The 24,511-nt window shown below is 41.7% G+C and overlaps 1 protein-coding gene across 1 annotated transcript; it reads left to right on the forward strand.

Annotated features, from left to right (window-relative positions):
- Positions 1-1,542: 1,542 nt before the first annotated feature.
- On the forward strand, positions 1,543-23,817 carry LOC129120795 (melanopsin-like). The gene is made up of 9 exons (XM_054633554.2): positions 1,543-1,676; positions 3,415-3,548; positions 5,021-5,224; positions 5,658-5,829; positions 7,639-7,794; positions 8,856-8,963; positions 14,441-14,615; positions 16,860-17,009; positions 20,304-23,817. Exons 1-9 carry the CDS (start codon positions 1,543-1,545, stop codon positions 20,688-20,690), a joined length of 1,620 nt encoding a protein of 539 aa, XP_054489529.2. The 3' UTR covers positions 20,691-23,817.
- The last annotated feature ends 694 nt before the right edge of the window (positions 23,818-24,511 follow it).

The following is a 24,511-nucleotide window of genomic DNA, read 5'->3' on the forward strand; positions in this document are numbered from 1 at the left end:
CTTACACAGCCTCTCATACCTTTCTCGAGGGTAAATCCTACACATGGTGGCATTTTTTATTGCTGCCTAAGCACTGGAAATAACAGTCATGGCCCTCAGTGCAACCAGCACCAGCAGATGCTCTCTTCCATTTCTTCCCACTTTTACAGTGATGTGATCTCTGTATGGTGAAGTGCCATATAGGCAGTAGCCAACCTGTCAAGGGTAGAGTCTGTCAGATGACTGAGAAGGCTTGAAAGCGCCTTCCTGCTTTGAAGCCATAGCTTTTGTACTTTTCACTACATCACTTCAGTCCAGAGAGCTTTGCTGCCAGCATTTCTGCCCCAGACCTGCTGCTGTGTGGGTGCAGGGTGTGCACTGCACTTCATCATGCCCTCCCTATTCTATTGCCAAATGCAGCCTCCCCAGGGCTTGCCCCAGGAGGGTGGCAGAGTTGGGGGGATAAAGCCCTCAGCTAGGACAGGGAGGGGGCTGTACTCTGTGCACTTTACAGATGAGTGAGGAATATAAGGCAGAAAGGAGAAGCAGCAGTATGGGAGATTAGGAGGTAGCAATGGGAAAGAAAGAGTGTACCCATCATTTTTAAAATGGCTGCTTAAATACCACAAGTGGTTATCATCACATAGTTATCATATTAACTTGTTCTGTCACCCAGCTCCTCTCTCACTGGCCAAAATCAGCCTTATCACACATTCCACACGTTGCTGAGCTGTGCAGCAGAGAAAGGAGGTGAAGTGAAGCAGGTACCCAGCTGGGCCCAGGTGCCCAGCTGTGGACTCTGAGAAGAGTCCAAATTGCCCCCATGAGGCAATTTGGACTCTTCTCATTGCTAATGCTAATGTGAGCTGAGTGAATCAGCTGCAGGCTGCCTTGCTGCTGAATATAGCCAGTGAAAAATCTGAATTTGATTTAAAAAAAAAATACAGAGGGAGCCTATTCATTGCTGAAGATACAGGGCAGTGAAAGAGGTGTCAAGACTATTTAATGTATGTTTTCTTGCACAGGCAGTGCTAGTGCTGCTATTATACCTCTCATCTCATCTCTTCTGCATGGAGAATTCCCAGGTTTTGTAGCACCGAGTTAGTGTACAGTGAACCTGGGGAGACCAGGGGATTTAATGTTTGTAAGTGTGGGATTTGATATCATTGTTCCTGAAAAAAACAAACTGTGACAAGTTATTTCTTGCTGTCAGTCTGTGTTGTCAGCCAGCTCTGTGCCCCAAAGTGCAGCAGTTACCCAGAACAAGTTTGATGCTCATGCTTCTTTGCCTTTTCCACATCATCATCATCACTTCCTTAGTTGTCTTTTCCAGTCTGCTTTCTCTGTTGCTCTTTTCTTAAGATAAATGTCTACTGTCAAAATTATGAAAGTTACCTCAGGGAAACTTGATTACAGGGGATGTGAAAAGAACTCAGAAGCATGTATTTCATTTGCACGAGCTGTGGAAGTGAATGCCAAAAGCCTGAGCATGTGTTCCATGGACTAAGGGTCCCAAATGGGCTAAACTTTCCTTTTCCTCTGTTTTCCATTCAGGGTTTGACCATGAGTACCCAGCCCCACACTGTGACCAAGGCAGAGATCCCTGGCCATGTTCTTTACACCGTAGGAGCGTGCGTGCTCATTATTGGCTCCATTGGCATAATTGGAAACCTCCTAGTCCTCTACGCATTTTACAGGTACAAAAATTCCTTTTGTGTTCTGAGTGGCCTTGAGTTTCACCTCTGCCCATGTGTAGATTTCTGCATTGCTTTCCACTTGGGTTAAATCTAATGGCAACAAATACGAGGGAAAAGAGAGGAGAAGGTGACCCTACACGGATGAAAACACATCCATGTGCATCATTGACATCCCCAGTGTAAATTCCTGATGGTTTAAAGAATCAAATGAAATGAGAAAAAAATTGTTCTACAAGCAATCTCCAATTGAAAGTTTAAAGAATGGTTTAATACTTCTAATGATAGAAACCACAGTCTTGCAGCTGTAGACTCATTCACTTACCCTGTAGCACTTGCACAAATACTTGACAAACAGTAACACTCTTCCCAGGAGCCCAGTGGTCCTGAAAGAACCAAGAAGGCAATCTGCTACATGAAATGAGCTCATACTGTCAGTGTATTTCCTGCTTCAGGCAGATCATAGGATTTCTGTCAATTTTTGTGCTCTCTTGGCAAAGTAATAGGAGGCCAAAGCTACTGCAGCTAGAGTATGCAAAAATCGCATGGAAAAAAGAAATATTTGCCCTCTATCCCTCAATGTGATGATAGATTTCAAAATTTTCTGCATTCACTACTTGCTGTCATTATGCATGGTGATGCAGCAGGGCCTTAACAATGCTAGAGACACCAGTGGGGTTATGCACCAAGCATTGGTTTCCTATTCTTAAATGTTTAAGACAAATAAATTAGTTATTTTGAATAACCAGCTTCTAATATGATTTAGAGAAAATTAATTCCCACAACTGTAGATACCTTCATGAGTTTTTAAAATGCAGCACAAGCTCTGTATTTTTCTTGAAATGTGTGTGGTTTATCTGGTGTAATAAAAGCATTAAATTGTCAAAGTGGGAATATCTGCATGGGCAGATTAGCACCTGGGAATGTATGAACTCTGCACTCTCTCTTACTTTGTTTTTGCAGACAGTTATGAGACCCAAGAATTTATTAGAATTGCAGTAGCACTGAGATGGCTTTCTCACTTTCTTTTTCAGTATTTATCAGCATGAGGAAAGAAATTAATGTTAGCTGCAAATATTGATATTGCAAAGCACATCAGAAAGGTCTCAGTTGTTTTCCTTGGATAAGCTTTGCTTGCAGACCTCTGCTTTCACACTCCTTGTTGTGGTGTTTAATGTTGCCTGTTCATCTGCAACAAGATAGGTTTCATTCTCTCTTATGAGATGTATATAAGCAAAAGCACTTTCTCCAAATCTCTCTATGTGCTCTACTCGTGCTGTAGCACTTTACAAAAGGTCATTTAGGTAGTGGTGTGTCAACCACTTTAGGCCAACTGTGTCAACACACCACCTCAGGTCAGCAGTTTTTAAAATATCACCAGAAGCAGACCCTTTGGCTCTGTAACTTTCTTCAGATGTTCCTCATGTACAGTACAAGGCACAATCAATATCACAGCACTCCTAGGGAACTGCTCTTCTGAACAAATCCATATTTATCAAGACAGCTGAAACTCTCCTTAGCTTGAAGAGGAAACAATCTATTTTATGGCTCCTGGTCTTTTCAATAATTTTGAAATGACTACAGCTGTAGCTGCAGTAATTGACTGATGATTAGTAATTGATTCACTGTGAGTAACCATCGATTTCAACCTGGACAGTATTTGTTTTTGCTAGTAAGCAAAGTTATAAAGTTAACTTTCCATTTTGTCTTTTTAAAACTATGTATTTCTCATGTTTTTAAGCAACAAGAAGCTGAGGACTCCCCAAAACTACTTTATAATGAATTTAGCTGTGAGCGACTTCCTGATGTCGGCTTCTCAGGCACCCATGTGCTTTGTCAACAGCTTGCACAGAGAATGGATACTTGGAGACATAGGTACTTTGCACACTAATTCACACCTTGCCAGCTTTATGCTGCCTGCACCCTGTTTCAGCCACAACAGCCTTGGCTTGTGCCATGGCTAGAGCTGCTCAAGTCTCTTGAGTCACCTCCCCAAACATTGTCAGTGTGATGTCACGTGTTACAGCTGTGATTCTTTTATCTTACATATTTTGGAAAGGAAGGAGTCAAGATCCACATGTAATCATGTCACCCTTTAGCTTGTAAGGGAGGTGTTACAACTAAAAATAGGTAGAAAAGTTTTAGTAAGTTGTAAATAGTTTTTTTCTGTTAGTTGCTACTTTTATTTAGAAATGTCTGTATGTACATTGGCATGCTTCAAGGAATCTCATATTTAATTAAGAGATTTAAATAACAATAGTCGTTTGAGGACTCAGCAAATTCCAGCCTTTTTCTTTCCAACTGCAGAAAGAAAAGGTAATCAGTGCTGAAATTAAGGCTGAAACGTGGGTGTAGCAAGAACCTCAGAAGGCTCAATACTGAGGAGCTCAGTGCTCCTCATCATATTATGGATGAAAACTTGCACCCACTGGTGGCTGTACAGTGGTGGAGCAAGCCCAGAGACCATGTACTGTTCAGCAGCACAGAAGGGACTCTGCCTTAGTTTGAAGATATATTTAGCCTTGCTCATCCCCTTAGATAAAATCAGTGCAAGTTGCCATGCTGCCAAAAATGAAGCATTTGATCTGGGTTGAGTGGGATTTAGTCCTTGGTTGCAAGTTACTTGTATAGACTTTAGAATTCTGCTTTAAGGTTGGAGCTGGTGTTTTTGCTGCCTGTCACTCCTGGTGGGCTCGTGTCTATAACCACATGGGGCAATGCAAGATTTCAAAAAATGGCTCATCTTTCCACAGGTTGCTCCATTAAATTCAGCGTAACTTTTTCCATCTGGTAGTGTAGTGCCTGAATGCAGAGGGGGTTAAGAGGTCTGTTTCATGTAAAAAATGTCAGTTCTTTTAAAAAGTGCTGCCATTAAATATAGGAGTTGGAGCTATGTTTTACGGTTGGTCTCTTAGTCACCAAATTTAAGCCATTTCTGTATTTTTAGCTACATAAAGCAAAGTCATTTCTTGAACCACCCATCCATCATTAACAGACAGATGTCTGCTGCAGCATGTTAAGATCAATATATTGGGCAACAGTCCAGGAAAATATAACTTTAATTAGATTGGATTTTCTGTGAGGCAGTTTTCCATTGACAAAACATTCCCAGTTGCAGCCTGCAGTGAAGTAGGACTTGTTTAAATACATATATTTGTATTTTATGTATACTTATGCTTTTCTAATAAACACTTGATAACTATGAAAATGTGAAACTTAGAAAATGCTTCTATTAAGAGAGAAGACCAGAGCAAGGGAAAAAACCAGGGAGACTTATTACGATGAGCTCTGAGAGAAAGCATGCCTCTTTTCAAGCAAGCCCCTGACATTGCTATTTCCTTCTTCAGGCTGTAACCTGTATGCTTTCTGCGGGGCTCTCTTTGGGATAACCTCGATGATGACTCTGCTGGCCATCTCTGTGGACCGCTACCTGGTGATCACCAAGCCCCTGCAGTCCATCCAGTGGACGTCCAAGAGACGCACAGTGCAGATCATCGCCCTGGTGTGGCTCTACTCGCTGGGATGGAGCGTGGCTCCGCTCCTCGGCTGGAGTATGTTGTCTGCTCTCTCTCTCTCCTAGCATTCCCTGTGTGCTCTTTTTAGTCTTGCTTGTAAAAAAATGAGTTCTCTTATCAGTCATCATGAGGATGCCCTGCCACCGCCTGATGGTTTGTTGTTGAAGCACACATCTGCACCTACTGCATTGCACAAACCCTCTGCCCCCCTACACCTAGGGTGTGTTAAAGCAGAACAACCTGCAGATGGAGTATTAGGTGTGTGCCTTCCTTAGAGTTCTGTAGTCACACCTCCTCTCCATATGGGCACTCACTTCTCAGGCCTCATATATGATGTGTACTTTGGCTGGCACTTGAAGACCACAGATAAACCCACAGACAGGGTTTATTTCAATCACCTAGTGACTGGATCAGCACCTGCTCTAACTTTGGGTGCATGTGTGAATAACGTGTTCCATGTATTCCATAGGTTCCTATGTGCCTGAGGGCTTGATGATATCCTGCACATGGGACTATGTTACCTACTCCCCTGCAAACAGAAGCTACACCATGATTTTATGCTGCTGTGTGTTTTTTATCCCCCTGGTAATAATATTCCACTGCTATTTATCGATGTTTCTGGCCATAAGGCGTACTGGCAGGTAAGCAATCTAGCTGAAAGTACATATCCCTTTTTGTGTAACAGGAGATTTTCTCAGTTTCTTTAGCTGCAGAAAAATCTGAATTAAAAATTAGTCTGAATTGAAATTGACAGCTGTAACAGGAGAACTATTTTTTGCCAATTTAAAACTGGAATGGATGTATGAATTTCAGAGTAAAAGAAGTCTCTGGTGGTTCTAATCTTATTCCACTGTAGTAATTAATAGTACGTCAGACACTTGGATTGAGTTATTTGCGTTTCAGATTTGCACTACAAGAAACAATGTCCTTGTGTATTCCAGCAATTTTCAGCCTCAAGGGATAATAAAAAACATGTAGCAATGGGGGAATCATCTGTCTTCGAGCAGCTCTGCAAACAAAACAGTCCTCATATTTTTTGACAGTTTTATTTAAGGCAAGCATCCCAAAAACCATCATGCTTCACTCAAGCATCACAACTACATGCACAATATTTGGCTATGCTTGCTAATATATTTTTCCCCAAAACATTTTTGGCCTGTATTTGAAATGAAAAATCAGCAGGGTGTTAGATCTGTAAACTAACATCATTCTTTCAGTTATTTTTGTGCTAATGAGCACATGGCTTATCTTTGGTCCAATTCAACACCAGCTGGTGCTCTGAGTTCTTCCTGCTGCTCAACTGTGTCATCAGTTCTGATGGCTTTTCTCTGCTCCTGTGTGCAGGCACTTGCTGAAATCATTTGGCTTCATAAGCCTAAATCCACTTTTATAAGTACATTTATATACGCTTAAAATGAAGTTCTTTCTGAACTCTGTATTTTGGCCTTTGTCTTGGTTTTTATTGTGCTTTGTGTATGTATACTTGATAGCAAGCAAAGGAATGCATCCTTAAAATAATGGTGCTTTGTACACCCATGGAGCACAGTGGACATAAGGGTTTTCTATGCCTTTTGCAAGGCCAGGCTGGATGGAGCTTTGAGAACCCTGTCTAGCTGAAGGTGTCCCTGGTCATGGCAGTCATTGGGAGCAGATGATCTTTATGCTCCCTTCCAACCCAGGCCATTCTGTGTTTCTTTGATTCTCTTCTATATTTACAGTGCGTGAGCAGGGACTTTGTTACCCTCCTGGCTGGTAATTAATGTCTTCAGCCTGAAAAATATCTTCATTTAACAACACTAATATGTAAAATTTGTTATTTCTATGCTAAAGAATATAAAATGCCTACCTATATAAAACATTTAAAATAAAATGTGGGGTGTTTGGTGTGAGAAGAGAATTTGATTTTTCATGACAAAAATATTAGGACTGCCTGTTGTACCTCCCACTGAAAATGCTCTTGAAAAAATAAATCTGCAGCTAAGTAAAAATGTCCTTGCAAGTGTTTGGGACAGGTTTCTCAAAGCTGTCAGGGTATTCCAGCATGTGTTACCTCACGAATTGGAATTTCTGCAAGCTGTTCCTACCTTGAAAAGGAAAAAACATAAAACTTGATTTTGCCATCCAGCTGTGCCTTTTCTTGCTCCACCTCTAAAAGCAAAGAAGGGCAAGAGAAACCAATTTCTGTATCTTTGCAACCTGAAACCCTCCTCGTGTTAGGGATAAGGACACAGTAGTCCTGTCCCAGGGATTCTGGCTCAGTCTCACAGGCAAACACAACACTTGCAACCACATTAATTACCTTCTAGGGTTTTTAAATATCAGAGGAGAAAAGAACAGTTAGAGAGGTGAAATAAGAAATTTACTTCATTTTGCATATTGCTGAGAACATATTAGAGGTATTGCTTTTTTCATTGTCCTGCTGAAATATCTGTATTTTTCCCCCCTTACAGAGATGTTGAAAAGCTGGGGTCCTGCAGCCGGAAATCCTACCTCTCTCAGTCCATGAAGAATGAATGGAAACTGGCAAAAATTGCTTTTGTGGTCATCATTGTGTTTGTCTTGTCCTGGTCTCCATATGCTTGTGTCACCTTAATTGCCTGGGCAGGGTAAGTGGAAGAGCAATCCAAACAGCAGGGGTTAAGCAAATAAGATTAGTACTATCATCCACATGAGGCAAATCTCCTTTTTGAATGGGTCTTAAATAATTACTACGTTAGAGGTGATATTTATTCGTCATATATCCTTGTGATTAAAGCAGAAAAGGGATTATTTGTCTATGCGTTTTGCAACTATTATGACTTTTTAGTCTTAATATTTGGTACACAATGTTTTCTCTCCCACATGATGCTTTCTTTGTATAAATTGGGGGAGTTACCTCCTTTATCTCCTGGTACCCTCCTTCCTTCCATATGCTGTTGTCTCCTCCACCCATTTTCTGCTCCAAAGGGACCTGGTGTCTTGTCAATGCATGTTCTACTCTTCCAGGCCAGGTTAGATGGGGCCTTGAGCAAGCTCATCTAGTGAAAGATGTCCTTACCTATGGCAGAGAGGTTGGGCTGGATGATCTTTAAGGTGCCTTCCAACCCAAACCATTGTGATACCATGATGTTGACTGTGTTTATGCTGCACTGACATTGGTCACACCTGACTGACTGTGGGAGCTTAAAGTCTAAAGGGAAATATTGGTTTCAAACCACTTCCAGTCCTCTCTTCGTTCTACAATGTTTGGAACTGAGTCACTGACACACATTATTGTGCAGCACACATGCTGCCGGTGAAAGATTTTTTAGGTTTGATTCTGTTTTCTTTTCTATCACCATTCACTTTTCCCAGATGGCCACACTGGGAGTTCTTTTGTTGGGGTTTTGGCTTTCTTTATTTTTGTCTATTGCAGAAACAGGGGAGGTGATTCTTTTGTTCCTAGTCATCCTAAAATTACTTGCTGCATGTCTTTGGTCTTCTTTAAATGAATGAAACCAAGTACATGCTGTCAAATTCAAATCTTTCCTCTGAGCAAAGAAATCACTGGAATTAATCAACTTTACAGGTGTATTTCCTATAAAAAGATGGTAGCACAAAACCAATTTTAAAGAGTAATATGTTTTAGTAATGTAGTATCTATGTAATCCATGGCATAGCTGTGTGTAATGTTTTTGCTTTGTTTTAGTCGAGGCAACAGCCTAACACCATATTCCAAATCTGTGCCAGCAGTTATTGCCAAAGCTTCTGCAATCTACAACCCCATCATTTATGCAATAATTCACCCAAGATACAGGTACAGTAAATATATAGGTATGTGTATAACTGTACATGCAAATGTGGATCTTTTACACAGAACAAACTACCCTCATTCCTTCAGCCTCACCCTGTGCACTGCATGTTCCATGTTCCTGTGCTGACCAGGCCATGATGGGCTCCCAGTGGTCAGACCCAGCTTGTACATGGCAGCTCAGATATGGCCTGGGGAGTGGCCAAAAGAGAACAGTCCCTCCCTTCACCTTTCCTCTCCCTCAAGAGTCCTGCTCTGCCCTGTGGGGCTGCACAACACCATGACTGACAGGAGGAGAAGATGTGAAAGGTGACCTGAGAAGATGCTCAGGTCACCTTTCATCATACCAGAGACAGCCACTACAGAGCACTGTAATTAGAGCACTGTAATACAGAGTCTAGAGAAAAAATTCCAACTAGCGAGGCTCCAAAAATCACATCCTTACCAATTTAAGCAGCTATATATGCATATGTGCAAGGTTTGGTTTTCTGAAGCATGTTTTCACAAAAAGTTTTGGGACACTGGCAGCAAAAAGTGCTTTATTATACCAAGGGGATATACTTGTTACAGAACTGCTATCCAGCATACCTGTAGAATTTTTTGCAAGTCTTTCAAAGCATAGCTACCACAAAGTTGTGTCGTAAGTTCTGAGAAAGCACAGGGATGCCATGGTGGGAAATGTGATAAATGTATAAATACCACTAGATGGCAGGGTTAGTCATTGGTATGAGGCTTATTTCACCCAAGAAGTGGAAAAGCTGGTAAATTCCATTGCTTGACAACTCAGGACTTGGGATCTGGAAATTGAGTTCATTGTTTAGGATGTCTGATGCACGACAGTGTTTTTGTAAGAAAAGTGAAGGTTTCTCAGAAGGCTGGTCAAAACACACCCAAAAAGGGTGAAAACCTTTCACCCTATGATTCTATGGAATCATAGAATGGTTTGGGTTGGAAGGCACCTTAAGTATCATTGAGTTCTCACCACCCGCCACAGGGAGGAACACCTTCCAGAAGACCAGGTTGTGCAAAACCCCATCCAACCTGGCCTTGAAAATTTCCAGGGGTGGGATATCCACAGATCTTTAGGCAGCCTGTTCCTGATCCTCACTAGCATCACAGTAAATTTCTTCCTAATATCCAATCTAAACCTTCCCTCTTTCAGTTTAAAGCCATCCTCCCTTGTCCTATCCCTACATGCCCTTGTGAGAAATACTTCTTCAGCTTTCCTGTAGCCCTCATTCAGGGACTGGAAAGTGCTGTAAGGTGTATCCAGAGCCTTCTCTTCTCCTGGCTGATCAACCCAATTCCCTCAGCCTATCTGCAGAGGAGAGGTGCTCCAGCCTTTTGGTTATCTTCACAGCCTCCTCTGGACTTGCTGCTACAGGTCCGTGTCCTACCTGTGCTGGGACCCCAGAGCTGATGGAGCCCTGCAGGTGGGGTCTCACCAGAGCAGAGCAGAGGGGCAGAATCCCCTCCCTCCCCTGCTGCCCATGCTGCTCTGGGTGAGGACATGATCCAGGACACGTTTGGCTTTCTGGGCTGGGAGTGCCCATGGCTGGGTCATGTCCAGCCTCTCACCCACCAGCACCCCCAAGTCCTTCTGGGCAGGGCTGCTCCCAGTCCATGCTCTGCCCAGCCTGTGTTTGTCCTTGGGACTGCCCTGACCCACACCCAGCACCTCGCACTCGGCCTTGTTGAACTTCCTGAGGTTCCTGTGGGCTCCCCTCTCCAGCCTGTCCAGGTCCCTCTGGATGCCATCCTTCCCCTCCAGGGTGGCAGTCACAGCACACAGTTGGTGTCATCACCAAACCTGCTGAGGGTGCTCCCAGTCCCACTGTCCCTGTCACTGACAGCGATGTTAAACAGGGCTGGTCCCAACACCCACCCCTGAGGTCACTGAGCTCCACCTGGACACTGAGCCACTGAGCACAACTCTTTGAGTGGGACCACCCAGACAGCTCCTTTTCCACCAAGTGGTTCATCTGTCAAATCCCTATTTCTCCATTTTGGAGACAGATTTTGTTTGAAAATGTCTGCTATCATAACTAACACCTTTTTGCATCCTCCAAAATCCATCTGAGTTTTTTGAAGTCTGCGGAGCATTTTAGTTTAGAGTTGGAGAATGCCCAGTTTGGTTGCAGAAGTTCATTGAGAAGTTTTGATGGCTGCCTGATATGTTTAGGACCCATTATTTGTTTCTGAACCAAAGTTACTGTGTTCAGATTATTGTTTTTGAAAGTAACAGGTTGCCCAGAGAAGCTGTGGATGGTTCCCTGGAAGCTTTCAAGGCCAGGTTGTATAGGGCTTTGAACAATCTGGTCTAGTGGAAGGTGTCCCTCCCCATGGGATCAGGCTTGGAACTGGGTGGTCTTTAAGGTTCCTTCAAGAGCCCTTCCAACCCACACCATCCTGTGGCCCTGTGACAGTGAACTGCTTCAGTCAGAGTTTTTCCTATCAGCAGTGGCTTCTTAAGACTGTTAAGGAAAAGACTGGAGTCCACAACAAGCTTTCAGACATTTTCTTTATAAGTGTCTTGTTTTTATCTTGTTATCTTCTTTTCCCTGCTTTCTAATCTGTATTTCTAGACATATCAACAAGAGAAATTTTTATGGATTTGTGAAGACATTTCATGCACTTGGGAGCAATCCAGTCAGGAAAAGAAGTAATGTTGGGTCCCTTGTGATGAATCAAGAATGCAGTTTCAAAACTGAAAAAACCCTACAGTACACTAATAAGTCAGTTGGTAAAAATATGTTGGCAGGACCAATTTTGCTTCAACAGTGAATAATGAATATATATATGTTAAGGTTATTGTTTCTGGATAATTTCCAAATCTTCTAATTATTCACATTATGCCTTGAAAGTAATTTATTCAAGCACAGATAAATGGGGCAGTCTGTTCAGGCCAAAGGGTTAAGGGTTTGAGCAGGGAATAATTTGTCATTTTATATTGGAACTACTGAACCAAATTACATCTAAGTTATTTTCAAAATCTTTTTAGGAAGAGGCATCCAGAAATCAGCATCAAAAGTGTTCAAATCCAGCTCAATCCACTAGCAAAATAAGACACTTTTTTGCACAGAGAATTCCTAACACTGCACATCTTAAAGTCACAGCAAAACCAAGCCTTTTTGTGGGGTTTCCTTATCTTAAACAACAGAGAAAAAAAAAAGGTACATTATAGTGAATGTAACTGAAAATGTTACAGTGACCTTTGTGCTAGCACTTGGCTTCTAAGAACTGGTTTGAGAGTTTGGTATATTCCTCCTCATCTACCCACCCCCCTGCCCACTCATTCCCTACCAGCAGAAAGGAGAATAACACATCTCCTTAACAGGACTCACAGGAGCAAACAAAGTGAGGAATGTACTCAAAGTTTTAATTTGTGAAATGCTCTTTGTGGGGAAGAAAGCTTTCACATCTTTAACAACTTGTGTGTTGTCTCTATGTTCCACAATAACTCTAACACATTGCTGTGTTAGAGTTATTGCAGAAACTCCCTTACATTTTGGAAGTCTTAGGTTTTGGAATCATTCTTTCATAGCAAACAGGAAATTCTTCAACTCCATGTTTCCAACTGGCTCACAGGCAAAGCAGAATTGCACGAAAAATATTGGTTCAAAACTAATACATCATAAATAATGAAGAATCACAAATAACTTGGAGTTGCAGTATTTTTTTAAAAGTTGCTTGCAATTACTATATTGCTCTTATTATATAAGAGTCACTTTAGGTGACTCTTTTATTTCAGATTATAGGAATATCATTAAATAAGTACCTCAGTTTATGCCTTTTATTTTGCACATACAATATTAAAACTCCCTTCAAAATCTGTACTTTCATCCCAACCAGCAAAATGTCCCTCAATACTCCTCCCAAATATTAGTAAAATAGAAATTCTGGTCCCTCAAGACCTTCAGAAATGTTCATATGTTTTCCTTGAAAATTCACCATCAGACATCTACTTCCTGCATCTCCATCATTAGGAGACCTCTGTGCTGAACCCCATTTAATAAATGGGATGGTGTGTTTTACACAAACTTGAATTTGTCAGAGGGAAGTAGTTCAGCTCAGCTGGGGAAAAAAGCTGGCAGCTGCTTTTCAGCACCAGACTGAGGTCTTCAGCCTGAAAGGAATCTCATGGGGGCTTGACATTTTCTCGTGTCCTGTAAACCCTTTCTCAGGGCTTTTTATTTTGTGCACAGCATTAACCATCTTTTTTTACCCAGCACCATGTGAGCAGCTTTGTGCCTCAAGCTGTTCAGTGAGCCCTGTCTGATCACCAACAGGCATCTGGGCAGGATCAGGAATGATGGTGCAGGCAGCTTTTTGCAGTCCTCATCTCCAGAGGAGATGCAGAGCTGCTGTTCTCTTGCCTTTGAAACTACAGAGGAAAGAGAGGCAGAACTATTCAGAGTGTGGTGATGATGCCAAATATTGAAGTTTGGTGGGGGTGGGTTTCTTTTTTTGATTACCAGCAAGTGACCTCATTTCATGATGCCAGAATCATGTCTCTTAAATTTTAAAATTAGTGATGTTTTGTGAGAATAGAAATGATGATTTAAAATGTCCTGGTCATTCAACAAGCCTAGTAACTACAGAAGCAAAAGACTTTACAATATACATCTGCTTGACTTGCATCGCAGCATAAAGTCAATGTACTGCCATCCCCCAGTGATCTGTGGTCCCCTGCATCAGTGCCTTGCCATATGCCTTGTTGCTGCCTCACTTCTTGACCTGTTAATTTATTTTTTTTGTCCCCATTATCTTCATCTGTTGTGCTGAAATAATGGATTGGGAAGTGCTGGGGAGGTGTTACACCAAATGAAGCGTTCTGACTAGCATTGCCCTGTGAAGAGAAAGGCCAGCTGGCATTGCCCAGGGGAGGCTCTTGGACACTTCTGTTCCAGCAGGGCCACGGCTGGGGTCAAGAGAAATAGACTGACACAATCATGACTGAGATTATTATTTAATGAATAAGGCAGATTTGGGGTCTAGACCATCCTTCTCCTCACTTGTACAGTGTTAATTTTCAATAGGAGCTTACAGTAGCTGTCGTGATACAAATAATTAACAGCATCTGATTCTTCTGGCCCTCTTCCCTTGTTTCCACTCACTCTGTGCCTTTGCACAGTGAAGACCTTTGTACCAACTAGCCTGAAATTTTCTGGGTTAACATTTTAAATAAACCATATGCAATCATGCTCTTCAAGATATTTTCAATTCTTATCACTTACCTCTGCAGCTCTTCTGTGTGTGTTTTGACACAAGGCCCAGAAGGACCTGTTATTTTCTTTTCTGCCTGTTGAGTTGTTTGCACCAGCTACCGTGCTGTTTGCATGTAATCTTTAAGACCCCCTTAATCAAAACAGAAGCTGTGTTGATGTGATGGAAAGAGACAGCATTTTCACCCCATGAATTTCAAAGCCATGTCTTCAGTGTGACAGGTTTGGCTTTTTTTTTCTTCTCACATTTTCCCTCAGGAAAACCATCCACAAAGCTGTTCCCTGCTTGAGGTTCCTGATACGAATATCGAAGAATGACCTCCTGAGGGGATCCATAAATGAGTCGTCCTTCAGGACCTCTCTCTGCAGCCACCACTCCCTTGCTGGCAGGACCAAGAGCACTTGTGTTTCCTCTGTTTCTACTGGGGAAGTTGTAAGTCTTTTCTTGTTTCCATGAAAGAAAAAGAGTATAACATTTCTCAGACTCTAAATAAGCAACACTATAAATACATATTCAAAATTAGAGAACAGAAAAGGGAAGGGGAGAGTGTAGCGAAATTTTTTGGTCATGTAAGGTCATTTCTGCAAAGCTGGAAGTTCATGGATGATAATTCATGATCAGAAAAAGCATTCAGGCTAGCATATCTGTGTTTCTGATGCCTGCTGAAACCAAGAATATTCAGATTAAGTCTTTAATGTGAACTAAAAAGAGCCATTGTCAGACACTCCCTGGGTCACCAACTACTAGGTATCTCACTAGTCTGGAGGACAAGAAAACAATCTTCATCCAAAGTTTTATAACTTATCCAAAAGGTCACTTATTATTTTAGAATAATTTTCTATTACAGTCCATTTTCTGTAGGATGGGAAATTTTTGACTTCTTTACCTGGATTTTGACCATGAGGAGTGAAAAGCTCCTGCCCCTAGAGCATGGTGGGGTGTTTTGTAGGAACATACCCCAAGCATCAGTAAGGCTGGTGACTGAGCGAGATAGAAACAAAAGAATCCCTTGAGACTCTTCATAGCCTCTCTCAGTCACAAGAAGCTGGCCTTGCCTGCAGAGGTGCTGGGAAGGTGGCTCCTCGTGGGGATGGCAGCCACAGCAAAGTCTGGGCTGGGGCTGGCCTTCCTGGGGACCTGTGCTGCTCCCCCTTGGTTTGGGCATCAGAAACCTCCCAGAGTGACAGCTGCACCAGTAACCTCTCACAAAATTATAAATCCTAGATATACCTTTTATACCTTCATGTATAAGTACCTAATATTTCTCCCATTACTCCTTTGTATGATGCCAAATGAAGTAATTTCAGCTGCATCATCCTGATCCAAGAAGCTTTCTGTTCTTCACTGTTGGTCACTACTCAATTTTGGTTTGTTCATGTTAGCAGGTTATTGCACGTATTTTGATGTGGGTGCTGCTTAAATAGACAGGATAATGAGGGTAAGAGGCTTCAGCTTTTGGCACAGCTTTGGCTTAGGGAGTCTCTTTTAAAATCCCTGCTGTTAGCAGTGCACAGCACTGTGCTGTGCTGAGTTGATGCAGCCAAAGGCAATTGTCCTTTGGAGCAACTGACAGCTCAGTGCAGCTGTAGAGGTTTCAGCTGAAACAGCAGCTGCTGAAATGAAAGCTAAGCTTGATGACTTTGGCATGACAGCAGGACTGAAATTTTGGAATGCTCCTATAAAACATTGATGGTCAAGAAGTGACACCAGGAACACTGTAAAAGATGCAGCTGTTGTCACCAACATTTTCTTCTGTGTGTCGTGTACATGTTAGTGAAGGGAACAAACACATTTGTGATTCATGTCAAGGAACGTTTCATCCGAGGAGTTTTATTCAACAGGTGAGGGGAAATAAACACGTGGCCACACATAGATGTATGAGCAAGGTGATGCAGAGGAATTATGCACTATCTTCCCATTTGTGTGGAACTCTGTTTGTCTGCCTGTCTGGCCTCTTTGTCTGTCTGTCTGTCCGTATCGAAAAGGTGTTGGAGTGGAATGATCTCTTCATTGATACTCAGTCAAAAAGTCACCACAAAGAGTAAGAGATGACAGACAGCCTCACCCCAAACCTGTAAAGGGAACAGCACTTTTGCAATGTCCCATTTGTGCTTCATTACTGACATGCTCTTAGAAAACTAGAGCAAAGCCCACCCACAGTCTCCCATGTACTAATGAGGGTTTGTAGAATCAGCAAGCTCATGCAGATTGAGAAGTCCTTAGTGTTCATACATCCCCATGTGCTGGGATGTATGCAGACATGGTTTTGGATCTGTCCATACCCAGGGTTTTGTATCAGCTGGTGGTCACACAGAATGCCACAAGACATATTAAACAGATTGATTGTATTGGCTCCCATCTTTAGAATTCAGATGCTCTGCAGGTATAAGTGTAGCATAAGCAATAAGATAAAAAAGGGTGAAAAACATTCTGGTGTTTAAATAAATTTTCATTATTTCCAAGTTGGTTTTATTTTTGGTCAGCAAGCAAAATAGTCCAGGGTAAGTGACAAGACTGAAAATAAAGCCTCTCCCCAGGGGAGTTTTGAGTGTGAGACCTATGTTAGAATTGCTTTACTTTTCTATGAGTGTGCATGGGTTTTGCTAGAGTTTGAGAACTTAGAAGAATTTCAGAAAGGATGCAACTGTCTGAAATCCTTTATCAATTTGTGATTAGACCTGGAGCAATGTAGAGCTCGACCCTCTGGAGCCAGCTCAAGAGAAACCGAAGCCTCGCCGAAGTCATTCTTTCTCCACAGGTGTGAGACAAGAGAAGAGAGACCTGCTCCCAAAGACCTGCAGCTGTGATGCAGCTACTGCCCCAAAGGTATGGAAAAAAGTCTCAGCTGAGGACTCTCCATTATAGTGCTAATCTTGCTGCAAGACATCATCTTTGGAATGATAATTCAGCCTTTGCCCATCTGTTTCATTTGTGGGCCTTATTTATACTGATTCCAACATCCTCCTTCTCCTTGCTGGTTTTTTTTTTGTTTTGTTTTTTTTTTTAGTATGTCTCTGTGTGATAAGTGAGAGTGCCAGTAATGCCTAATTAACTTTTTTCACTGATATTTGCCTGTTTTTGGAAAGCCAGCTGTGCTGATAGCTCTGAAAGTGCATTAAGGTATAGTCAATAGCATCAGATGAAAGATTAGTTCTTTGCCTGTATATCTACCCCAGCTTTGGTTCCTTCCATCATGGTCCTTGTGTCCATACTATGGTAGTCTCCTTTTAGAGTGAAGACAAGTCTGCAAAACAGAGTTTGACATGATAGAAGCCACTCTTTTCCTTCTTTTCAGTGTACATTAAAATGTTTTATTTTTGTTGAGGGGGAAGATGACTGTCCCATTTCTCCCTAAGAGTGGGAGAATCTGGCAGCTGCCACCCTTCCCTTACTGAAAGAGGAGATGGTGAGTACTCAGTGCATCCTCTGTGGATGCATCACCCTCATTGGCCAAACCACTGAGGTTTGGTGCCCTGTTGTTGAGGAGCACCCTATTCCCTGATGGGAGCAGTAGGTCAACCATGAGTCAGCTTCTGCCAGATTGTAACACCAGTTTCCAAATGAGTTTTTGTATGGATGTCACAGTGTCAGGCATACACCAGTGCTGCCTTTTCAGGGAAAGACTGATGTGGCTTACAATCCCCTGTATGTGCCTGGATTGAGTAGCACCCCCTTTTTTGAGGGGCACCCTTTCATGGGGTTACTCTAGTGTATGTAGGCAAACACCCACATCTTGGGCAGCTACAGCATCTGCTTCTGTCCCCTGTGCTCCCTTGCAGATCTGATGGTAATTGTCTAGAGACAGCATAGTTTAAAGCAGGATCTGCTCTGAAAATTTCCAGCCACCCCATGACCCAATTCCTGCATGCCTCTGTCCTGTCTTCTTTCATGTGTGTCATTAAGATCAAGTCCTGAGAAACCTTGTTCTTTTCCTGTAACTGTTGTGAACAGTAGTAGAGGAAAAAACAGCAGCTTCAAATGTGGTGTCAGACAACATGGGCTCAAATCTACTACTTAGTTTTGCTGCCTTCTGTCAGCAGCCAAGTGTGTCCAAGGTTGTAGTCAAGTGGCAAAGGATACTGTCTCCAGGTTCTGGAGAAGCACTGGCCTTCTCTCTCACAAGGAAGGAGAAGGGAAGTAAATCTCAGGTGGTCTGCATGAACAGTTCAGCAATAAAAGAAATAAATCTGTATCTGGAATTTAGCAATTGCGTAGCCTACAAGAAGGCTCATGTGCTATACTTTGCCTTTGAAAGACATCTCTTGAATTACTTTGATGAATAACCCTTTAGACTTTCAGTGGCATTCACTGAGCTATGAGTTTATTTACAATGAATGTTTGCATTGAATGTTCAAAGCCTCATTTGCTTTTCTTACTGTTTTCAGCACAGACTCCTGTGTGTTGTGTAGATCCTTTGTGTGTTCATTGTAGCTCAATGCAATGCATCACTATTCATACTATCAGAGTAAATATTTGTCAAGCTCAGAGTGTTTCACAATAAGACCACCCATTTATCCTTAAAAAAAAAAAACAAAACTCCAACACTAAAGAAGCACCAATGCATTTTTAAATATTTATTTTAAGGTTTTAATAGCATTACTGGATTGTCTTTGATTGAATTCCAATTAGAGTACTTCCAAAAACACTCATTTGTGGACAAGCCAGTCAGTGTCCCAGGTTTGGTGCATTCCAAAGCATAAAAATGCATGTGACTGTTTTCTGTGCTGCCACAAAGATATGATCCAGCCCCATGACTCACTTCAGTTATGATAGTAACAAACTTGATGAAGGCTGACACCTGGAAATTTAACATGGCAGTGAAGAGGCTTTTCTGGAAGTATTAAAATGGGAGTTTGGATACTTGATTTCATAGAAGAGAGATCAAATGTCTCGTCTGAAATCAGGTTTTGTTTCAAGGGGATTACCCGATGTGAAAGCTATTAAAAAATCTTGTAAGTGGGCGTTGTGCCCACCCAAGCCACATCCAAAAGAAACCTGTCCTTCTGTTGCAGTGTAAACAGCACTTGAAACAGGAAGGAGTCATTTTGGAGTTGGATTTTTTCATTCTATTATTATCCTTCATATGGAAGAATGGCCTTTTCTTCTCTGTCACACTGATTTAAACCACTTTTTTTAGCCCAGTGTGCTTCCCTCCACTTGGTGGATACAGCAGCTGGAGAAATCATTATCAATGGGGATTTGTGAATGATTCCTGCTTGTGGAGTAGAATGACACAGAACTATGGGAATTCACATGGAAATGAAGTAAAACCTGCACTTTACTTGAAATATTGGTTTTCCCTAGAAAGTAGGGACTTCCAGTTTATCTCTCCATCTGATACAGTGGTTTTATCACCTTGATTGTTATTTTTTTTTAAAGAAGCCAAAACTGATTACTTATGCCTTCCCTTGCCTGTGCATTTGAATATTAACTGACACTTTCAAAGCTTACTTAATTGACTCTGAATTGCATACTGTGCACAAGACTTATGGAAAAAACACAGAGCCCTTGCCATCAGAGCCAAGTTAGAAATCAGAATTCTCTCAAAATAGACAGATAAGAAATTGTTTGCAAAGAAAGTCTTTATTGCTTATTTCTTGGAGGAAGCACTTTCCAATGTGTGAATGCAAGGCCATCAGCTTCTCTGACGCAGTATCAGGAGCCTTGGGGAGAGACAGAGATTGTCACTAGGTTGACAAAACTTTAGGAGAATAAAGAATGAAGTGTACTTGAGTCTTATCTGAGATCTCTTCCATGAGAAGAGAGAGAAGTGCAATAATCTAGTACCCTGATACCGTAAGATGTGTTAAAAATGAAGTAATACCATTTCATTAATGACTAAATAAGCAGATACAAGCATGAACTTTTGTTTTCTTCTTCTTTTTTCTTCTTTTCAGCCTCTGCTGATATTTGAATACATCTTATTTTGCTCCATTTAATGTTCTGCTTTCCAAGCAGTACATGTTAGCACATCATGATTTTCCTTCAAGTTAATGATTCAAGTATTTAGAAAATTTGGCTTGTGGCTCAAATATTGACTAGTGGCAATGAATATTCCAAATACTGTTTTCCACAGCCACATGGTGTCTGACAATGCTAAATCTTATGTCTTCGCTCCAGGTTTCGCTCTCCTCCAGTTCTTTGGAGAAGGTGCTTGGGCAGCCTGTCGTACCCAGTCCCTCTGCAGCACTCATGACCAGCTCCTTGAGAGCAATTTCTCTGCCTGTCAGATTGAATAGCAGCAGTGTCACCAGTGGAGACTCAAGTACTTCCCACATGTTAACTCAAGGAAGTCAAGTGAATGGAGTTGTGGATTCTCTCATTAGCAATGCAGTCCCTCGCATCATCATCATTCCTACCTCAGAGACCAATCTGTTTCAGGAAGAACTGGAAGAGGAAGAGACTGAGTTATTCCACTTTCATGACAAAAAGGGCAATCTGCTGGACTTGGAAGGGCTTAGCTCATCCATGGAGTTCCTTGAAGCGGTTGAGAAATTTCTATCCTAAGTTTGTCAAAAGAAAAGTTTCCGGTAATTATTTTCTTGGCATCTTCTCCACTTAATTATACCAAATAACTGAAGCCTTGCAGCTTAGATCATCAGATTTTTTTTTATATGTTTATATAGTAGTCACTAGGCAGCCTTCAGCTTTATCTTTGTCCAAACCAGCTCAGGCATGGAAACAGGCTTTCTTTCAGATTGTGCTGCAGGAAATGAGCAGTGGAAGATCTGGCAGCACGATCGAGTGGCGTTGGTCAAGGAGGCTGCCTGATCTGTTGCCACTGATGGTGACACATTGGGGGTGCCACTGATGGGGGTGCCAGCAGAAGGGAAAACGACTGACTGAGAGCAGGGTCAGCTGCTGAATGCTTCTGCTATCTGCACGTGGAGCAGCATTCCTGTTTTGGCAGCTCTGCTCTGGACAGCGATGGGAAGCACCGCGAGACCGCAGCTTCCACCAGCCCCAGCCGTAAGGCAGATGGCTACATGACCTCAACTTGAGTTTAATCAAATAATTCTCAGCATTGTTTTTGCTGTGTTTTGTTTTTTAAATAGGCATCATGCTAAACATAAGGAAAGAAACTGGTGGTTTTTCACTGGGAAGTGACTGATTCCCAGCTTCCAATCCTCTGAAGTTTAGTGGTAGAAATCTGGATTTTACCTCAGCATTAGCATGGTCACCTAAATGTCAAAATGAAAGGTGCTATATGCTAAAACATACAGTACTGTAGAAGCATTCAGAGTACCTTCAGAGTAACAGTCCTGATTAAATATGTGTGTATCCTAATGAGTCTGTGATTGAAAGGGTGAATGCTCACAGTTGGCTTGACAAGTCATTGACAAAAATAAAGCCTTGGCTGCTGTATATCACTTGTCTGTTCAGAGGAGGTTCTTACCTCCTTTAAAACAAACCAGCAGATGTCTTCTACAGGTCACTTACCAGAGGCCTTCACAGTGGGTAAAACATCACCATGGGGAGAGAACCACACAGTACTGTGGTGTTTGCTACAGGATCTGCACTTAGATCATTATCTGTTGTTGCTCATTGTGCTCATTTTATCTGTGCTTCACATTATGGCTCAGGCTCACAGGACTCTCCTAGCAATTTATTCTTAATTGCACTCTTCCTTTTTTCACTCATTTGCCCATTTCTCCACGTCTTCCCTTTCAGTTTCTGATTTTCAAACATAGACAACAAGTTGAACTACATTGTTCTTCACATAATATCAATATATATTAGTAGAAATCAGGTGCTTCTCTGGATATAGTAGTGCAAATATTTGGTCCAGGGAGACTAATAGCATTCAGACATTCAACAAGAGAGTGAAAGTTTATGTTCATAGTCTCAGTTTATTTCCTTGGCTGTATCCTAGATTGTGCAGAGAACAGTGAGAGAACTTCCAGGTTTTGTGTATTGCACTGCCTGATCTCGGGAAATAATTTCTCTTTGCCTGTTTTCCTGATGTAAAAAACAGATGGGAAGCATAAAAGTGCTTTTAATTACTTTTTTAATTACAAAAAAAGGTAAGACAAATCTTGTTTTCAATGAGCTAGACAGGACCACAACTAAAGAAGAAATTAAAACCCAGAGCAGCACAAGGGAGTGAAGAATGCCTCCAAACTTGCACATCTGAGGCTCTGCAAGGTGCCAGATCTTTGAGAGGACTGAGACACTTCCTTTTGATATAGGCTGTACAATTTTTGGAAAAAGAAAACAAAAAAGGCACTGGTGGGTTACAGAGGATTGCTGTGACAGGCTGCCTAATGCAGTGCTGCAACTCTTAATGCTGCCATTCTTTGAGGTGCTCTGCTGGCTGGAGACCGTCCTCTTTCCTTACTGTGGAAAGTGGGGAGGAGCTCGGGGGTGGAGCCCCATCATGCAAAGACTGCCTGTGTGTAGCCCTGGTGTGTGGGGCTGGGGACCAAGGCTCAGCTGGGGCAGCACCAGGTTGTGGTTCCTGCAGCCAGGCTGCCAAAGCCTGTGCCCACTCTGTGCTGAGTTTTCTGACAGGGACAGGAATCATGCCAAGGTCATCTGCAAGGAGCTCAGCAATTCCAAGGGCAATTCCTCCATCTGAAGACTGGCACAGTGAGCAGACAGTGCAGGACAGCTGCTGGGGACTGGGACAGGGACCTGCTCACTTGCAGTTCCACAGCGTCAGGTTTTCATCCACTGCATAGTTTTGGCCACCATGAGTAATCAAATGTTAATTATGTATTGTGTTCATGGGAAATGGGGCAGGCTTAGCCCTAGACTAAACATACTGTCCTGCCATCTTGGATTCTTGTCCTTTTTTTTTGCTGAACCTGCCCTTTCTGATTTTGTTTTTCCTACACCAGCTGTGCGGTCAGTGACCTTACTTCTTGCATTTAATATCCTCAGCTACTGCATCTCTTTTATTCCTGATCCAGATGTTAGGAAGCAAGTGTTCTTTCAAGGCTTCCAAGCCTTAGACCTGACTTGTACTGTTGTAATTACTCCAAACAACAATAGAAAATGCATTTGGTGTTCCATGTTATAAAAACATACTGGGAAGGATGTAGGCAGTGTATTGCTATAGATTTTGGCAGGATGAAGAATGGAAGACCTGAAGTCATAGCCAACAAATTCCTCCATATCTCAAGTTTTGCGTTCTACCTGTTAACCTACAAGAAAGCTCTCCAGTGATCTCTTGTATGTGTTTGGTACTATTACTGTGCTGGTACTGTGAGTGTGTCTCAGAAAATTAGCAGGCTTGAGGTATGTGCAAGCAATGTTTCACTTTAACGCTGTTAGTGTCATACACTGTTAGTACCATTGCTTCAGGAGCTGCTATCAAGATTACTGCTTGTCTAAACTGATGCAGGCTAAAATACTAAATGGTATACTGGTAGAGAGATAAAACCCAAAGTTGTAAGAAATACCAGATAGATTTACTGCACTTACTGTGAGACTTGTGCAGAAACATCAGTCACAGAGTAAATTAGTCTCAAATTGAATTATACAATGCAGGAGAATTTTGCAAGGTTCTCTGTTGCCACATTAGAATAGATGGAACATAAAAATGTACACTAATTCATGTTGCTTCCCGTTTCACAAAGGAATGTATTGGTTCACTTAAATGGAATAAAGCATTCTTAGGAGTTCAACTGAATTATCCATTGTTTGTTTTTCTTATTTAATCATTATTTTTGGAGCCAGGATGAGGAATAAAAAAGTTGAGTCAAAGCTTTTGAAACCTGTGCTCTGATCCAGTTAATAGTAAGATTATATATATATATATATATATAACTTTATTTTCTAGTCAATTAGACTGCTCAGGTGCAAGCACTCACCTGCTTGAGTGCATAACATCTAAATTTAGAGTTCACTGGCTGGGTAAAACCTGAAGTTGCACAGCTACTTTTGAAATACAATGACTTCAGCTGGGATGGCATGTATCAAGTGAACAAAATTGAAAAAAATCAGCCAAAGTCAATACGTCAAAACTGTGATAGCAGACTTTGATCTTTGACCTAAATCTGAATGAAAGTTAATGAATAATTGTTTTTTCCTGCTAAAACTCTGTATAGCACAATTATAGGATGTGTTCCAATTTTCATGAATAACAGAAAATCCAGACCACAAGTGTAAACACTTTATTTTTTCAAGGGTAATGGTATTTTTAATAGTGAAATCAATGGTTAGATAAAGTTTTCAAATAAGAAAATTTACTTACTTGCATCTTAATGAATCTTGCAGCTTTGGGCTGGTATGAAACATGACCTAATACTACGTTCTTCCAGAAAGCTCACTCATTTCCCAGACATCCACCCATTTCCCTCCTTTCAGGAGGCACACCTGAACAA

The sequence above is a fragment of the Agelaius phoeniceus genome, chromosome 4 (genome assembly GCF_051311805.1).
Source record: "Agelaius phoeniceus isolate bAgePho1 chromosome 4, bAgePho1.hap1, whole genome shotgun sequence".
Taxonomy (NCBI): domain Eukaryota; kingdom Metazoa; phylum Chordata; class Aves; order Passeriformes; family Icteridae; genus Agelaius; species Agelaius phoeniceus.

Excerpts from the sequence above, each read along its gene's own strand:
- LOC129120795 (XM_054633554.2), top strand. The coding sequence starts at position 1,543 with ATGAGTACCCAGCCCCACACTGTGACCAAGGCAGAGATCCCTGGCCAT. Across the intron at positions 3,549-5,020 it reads ATGGATACTTGGAGACATAG|GCTGTAACCTGTATGCTTTC; the intron begins GTACTTTGCACA and ends TTCCTTCTTCAG. Across the intron at positions 8,964-14,440 it reads ATAATTCACCCAAGATACAG|GAAAACCATCCACAAAGCTG; the intron begins GTACAGTAAATA and ends ATTTTCCCTCAG.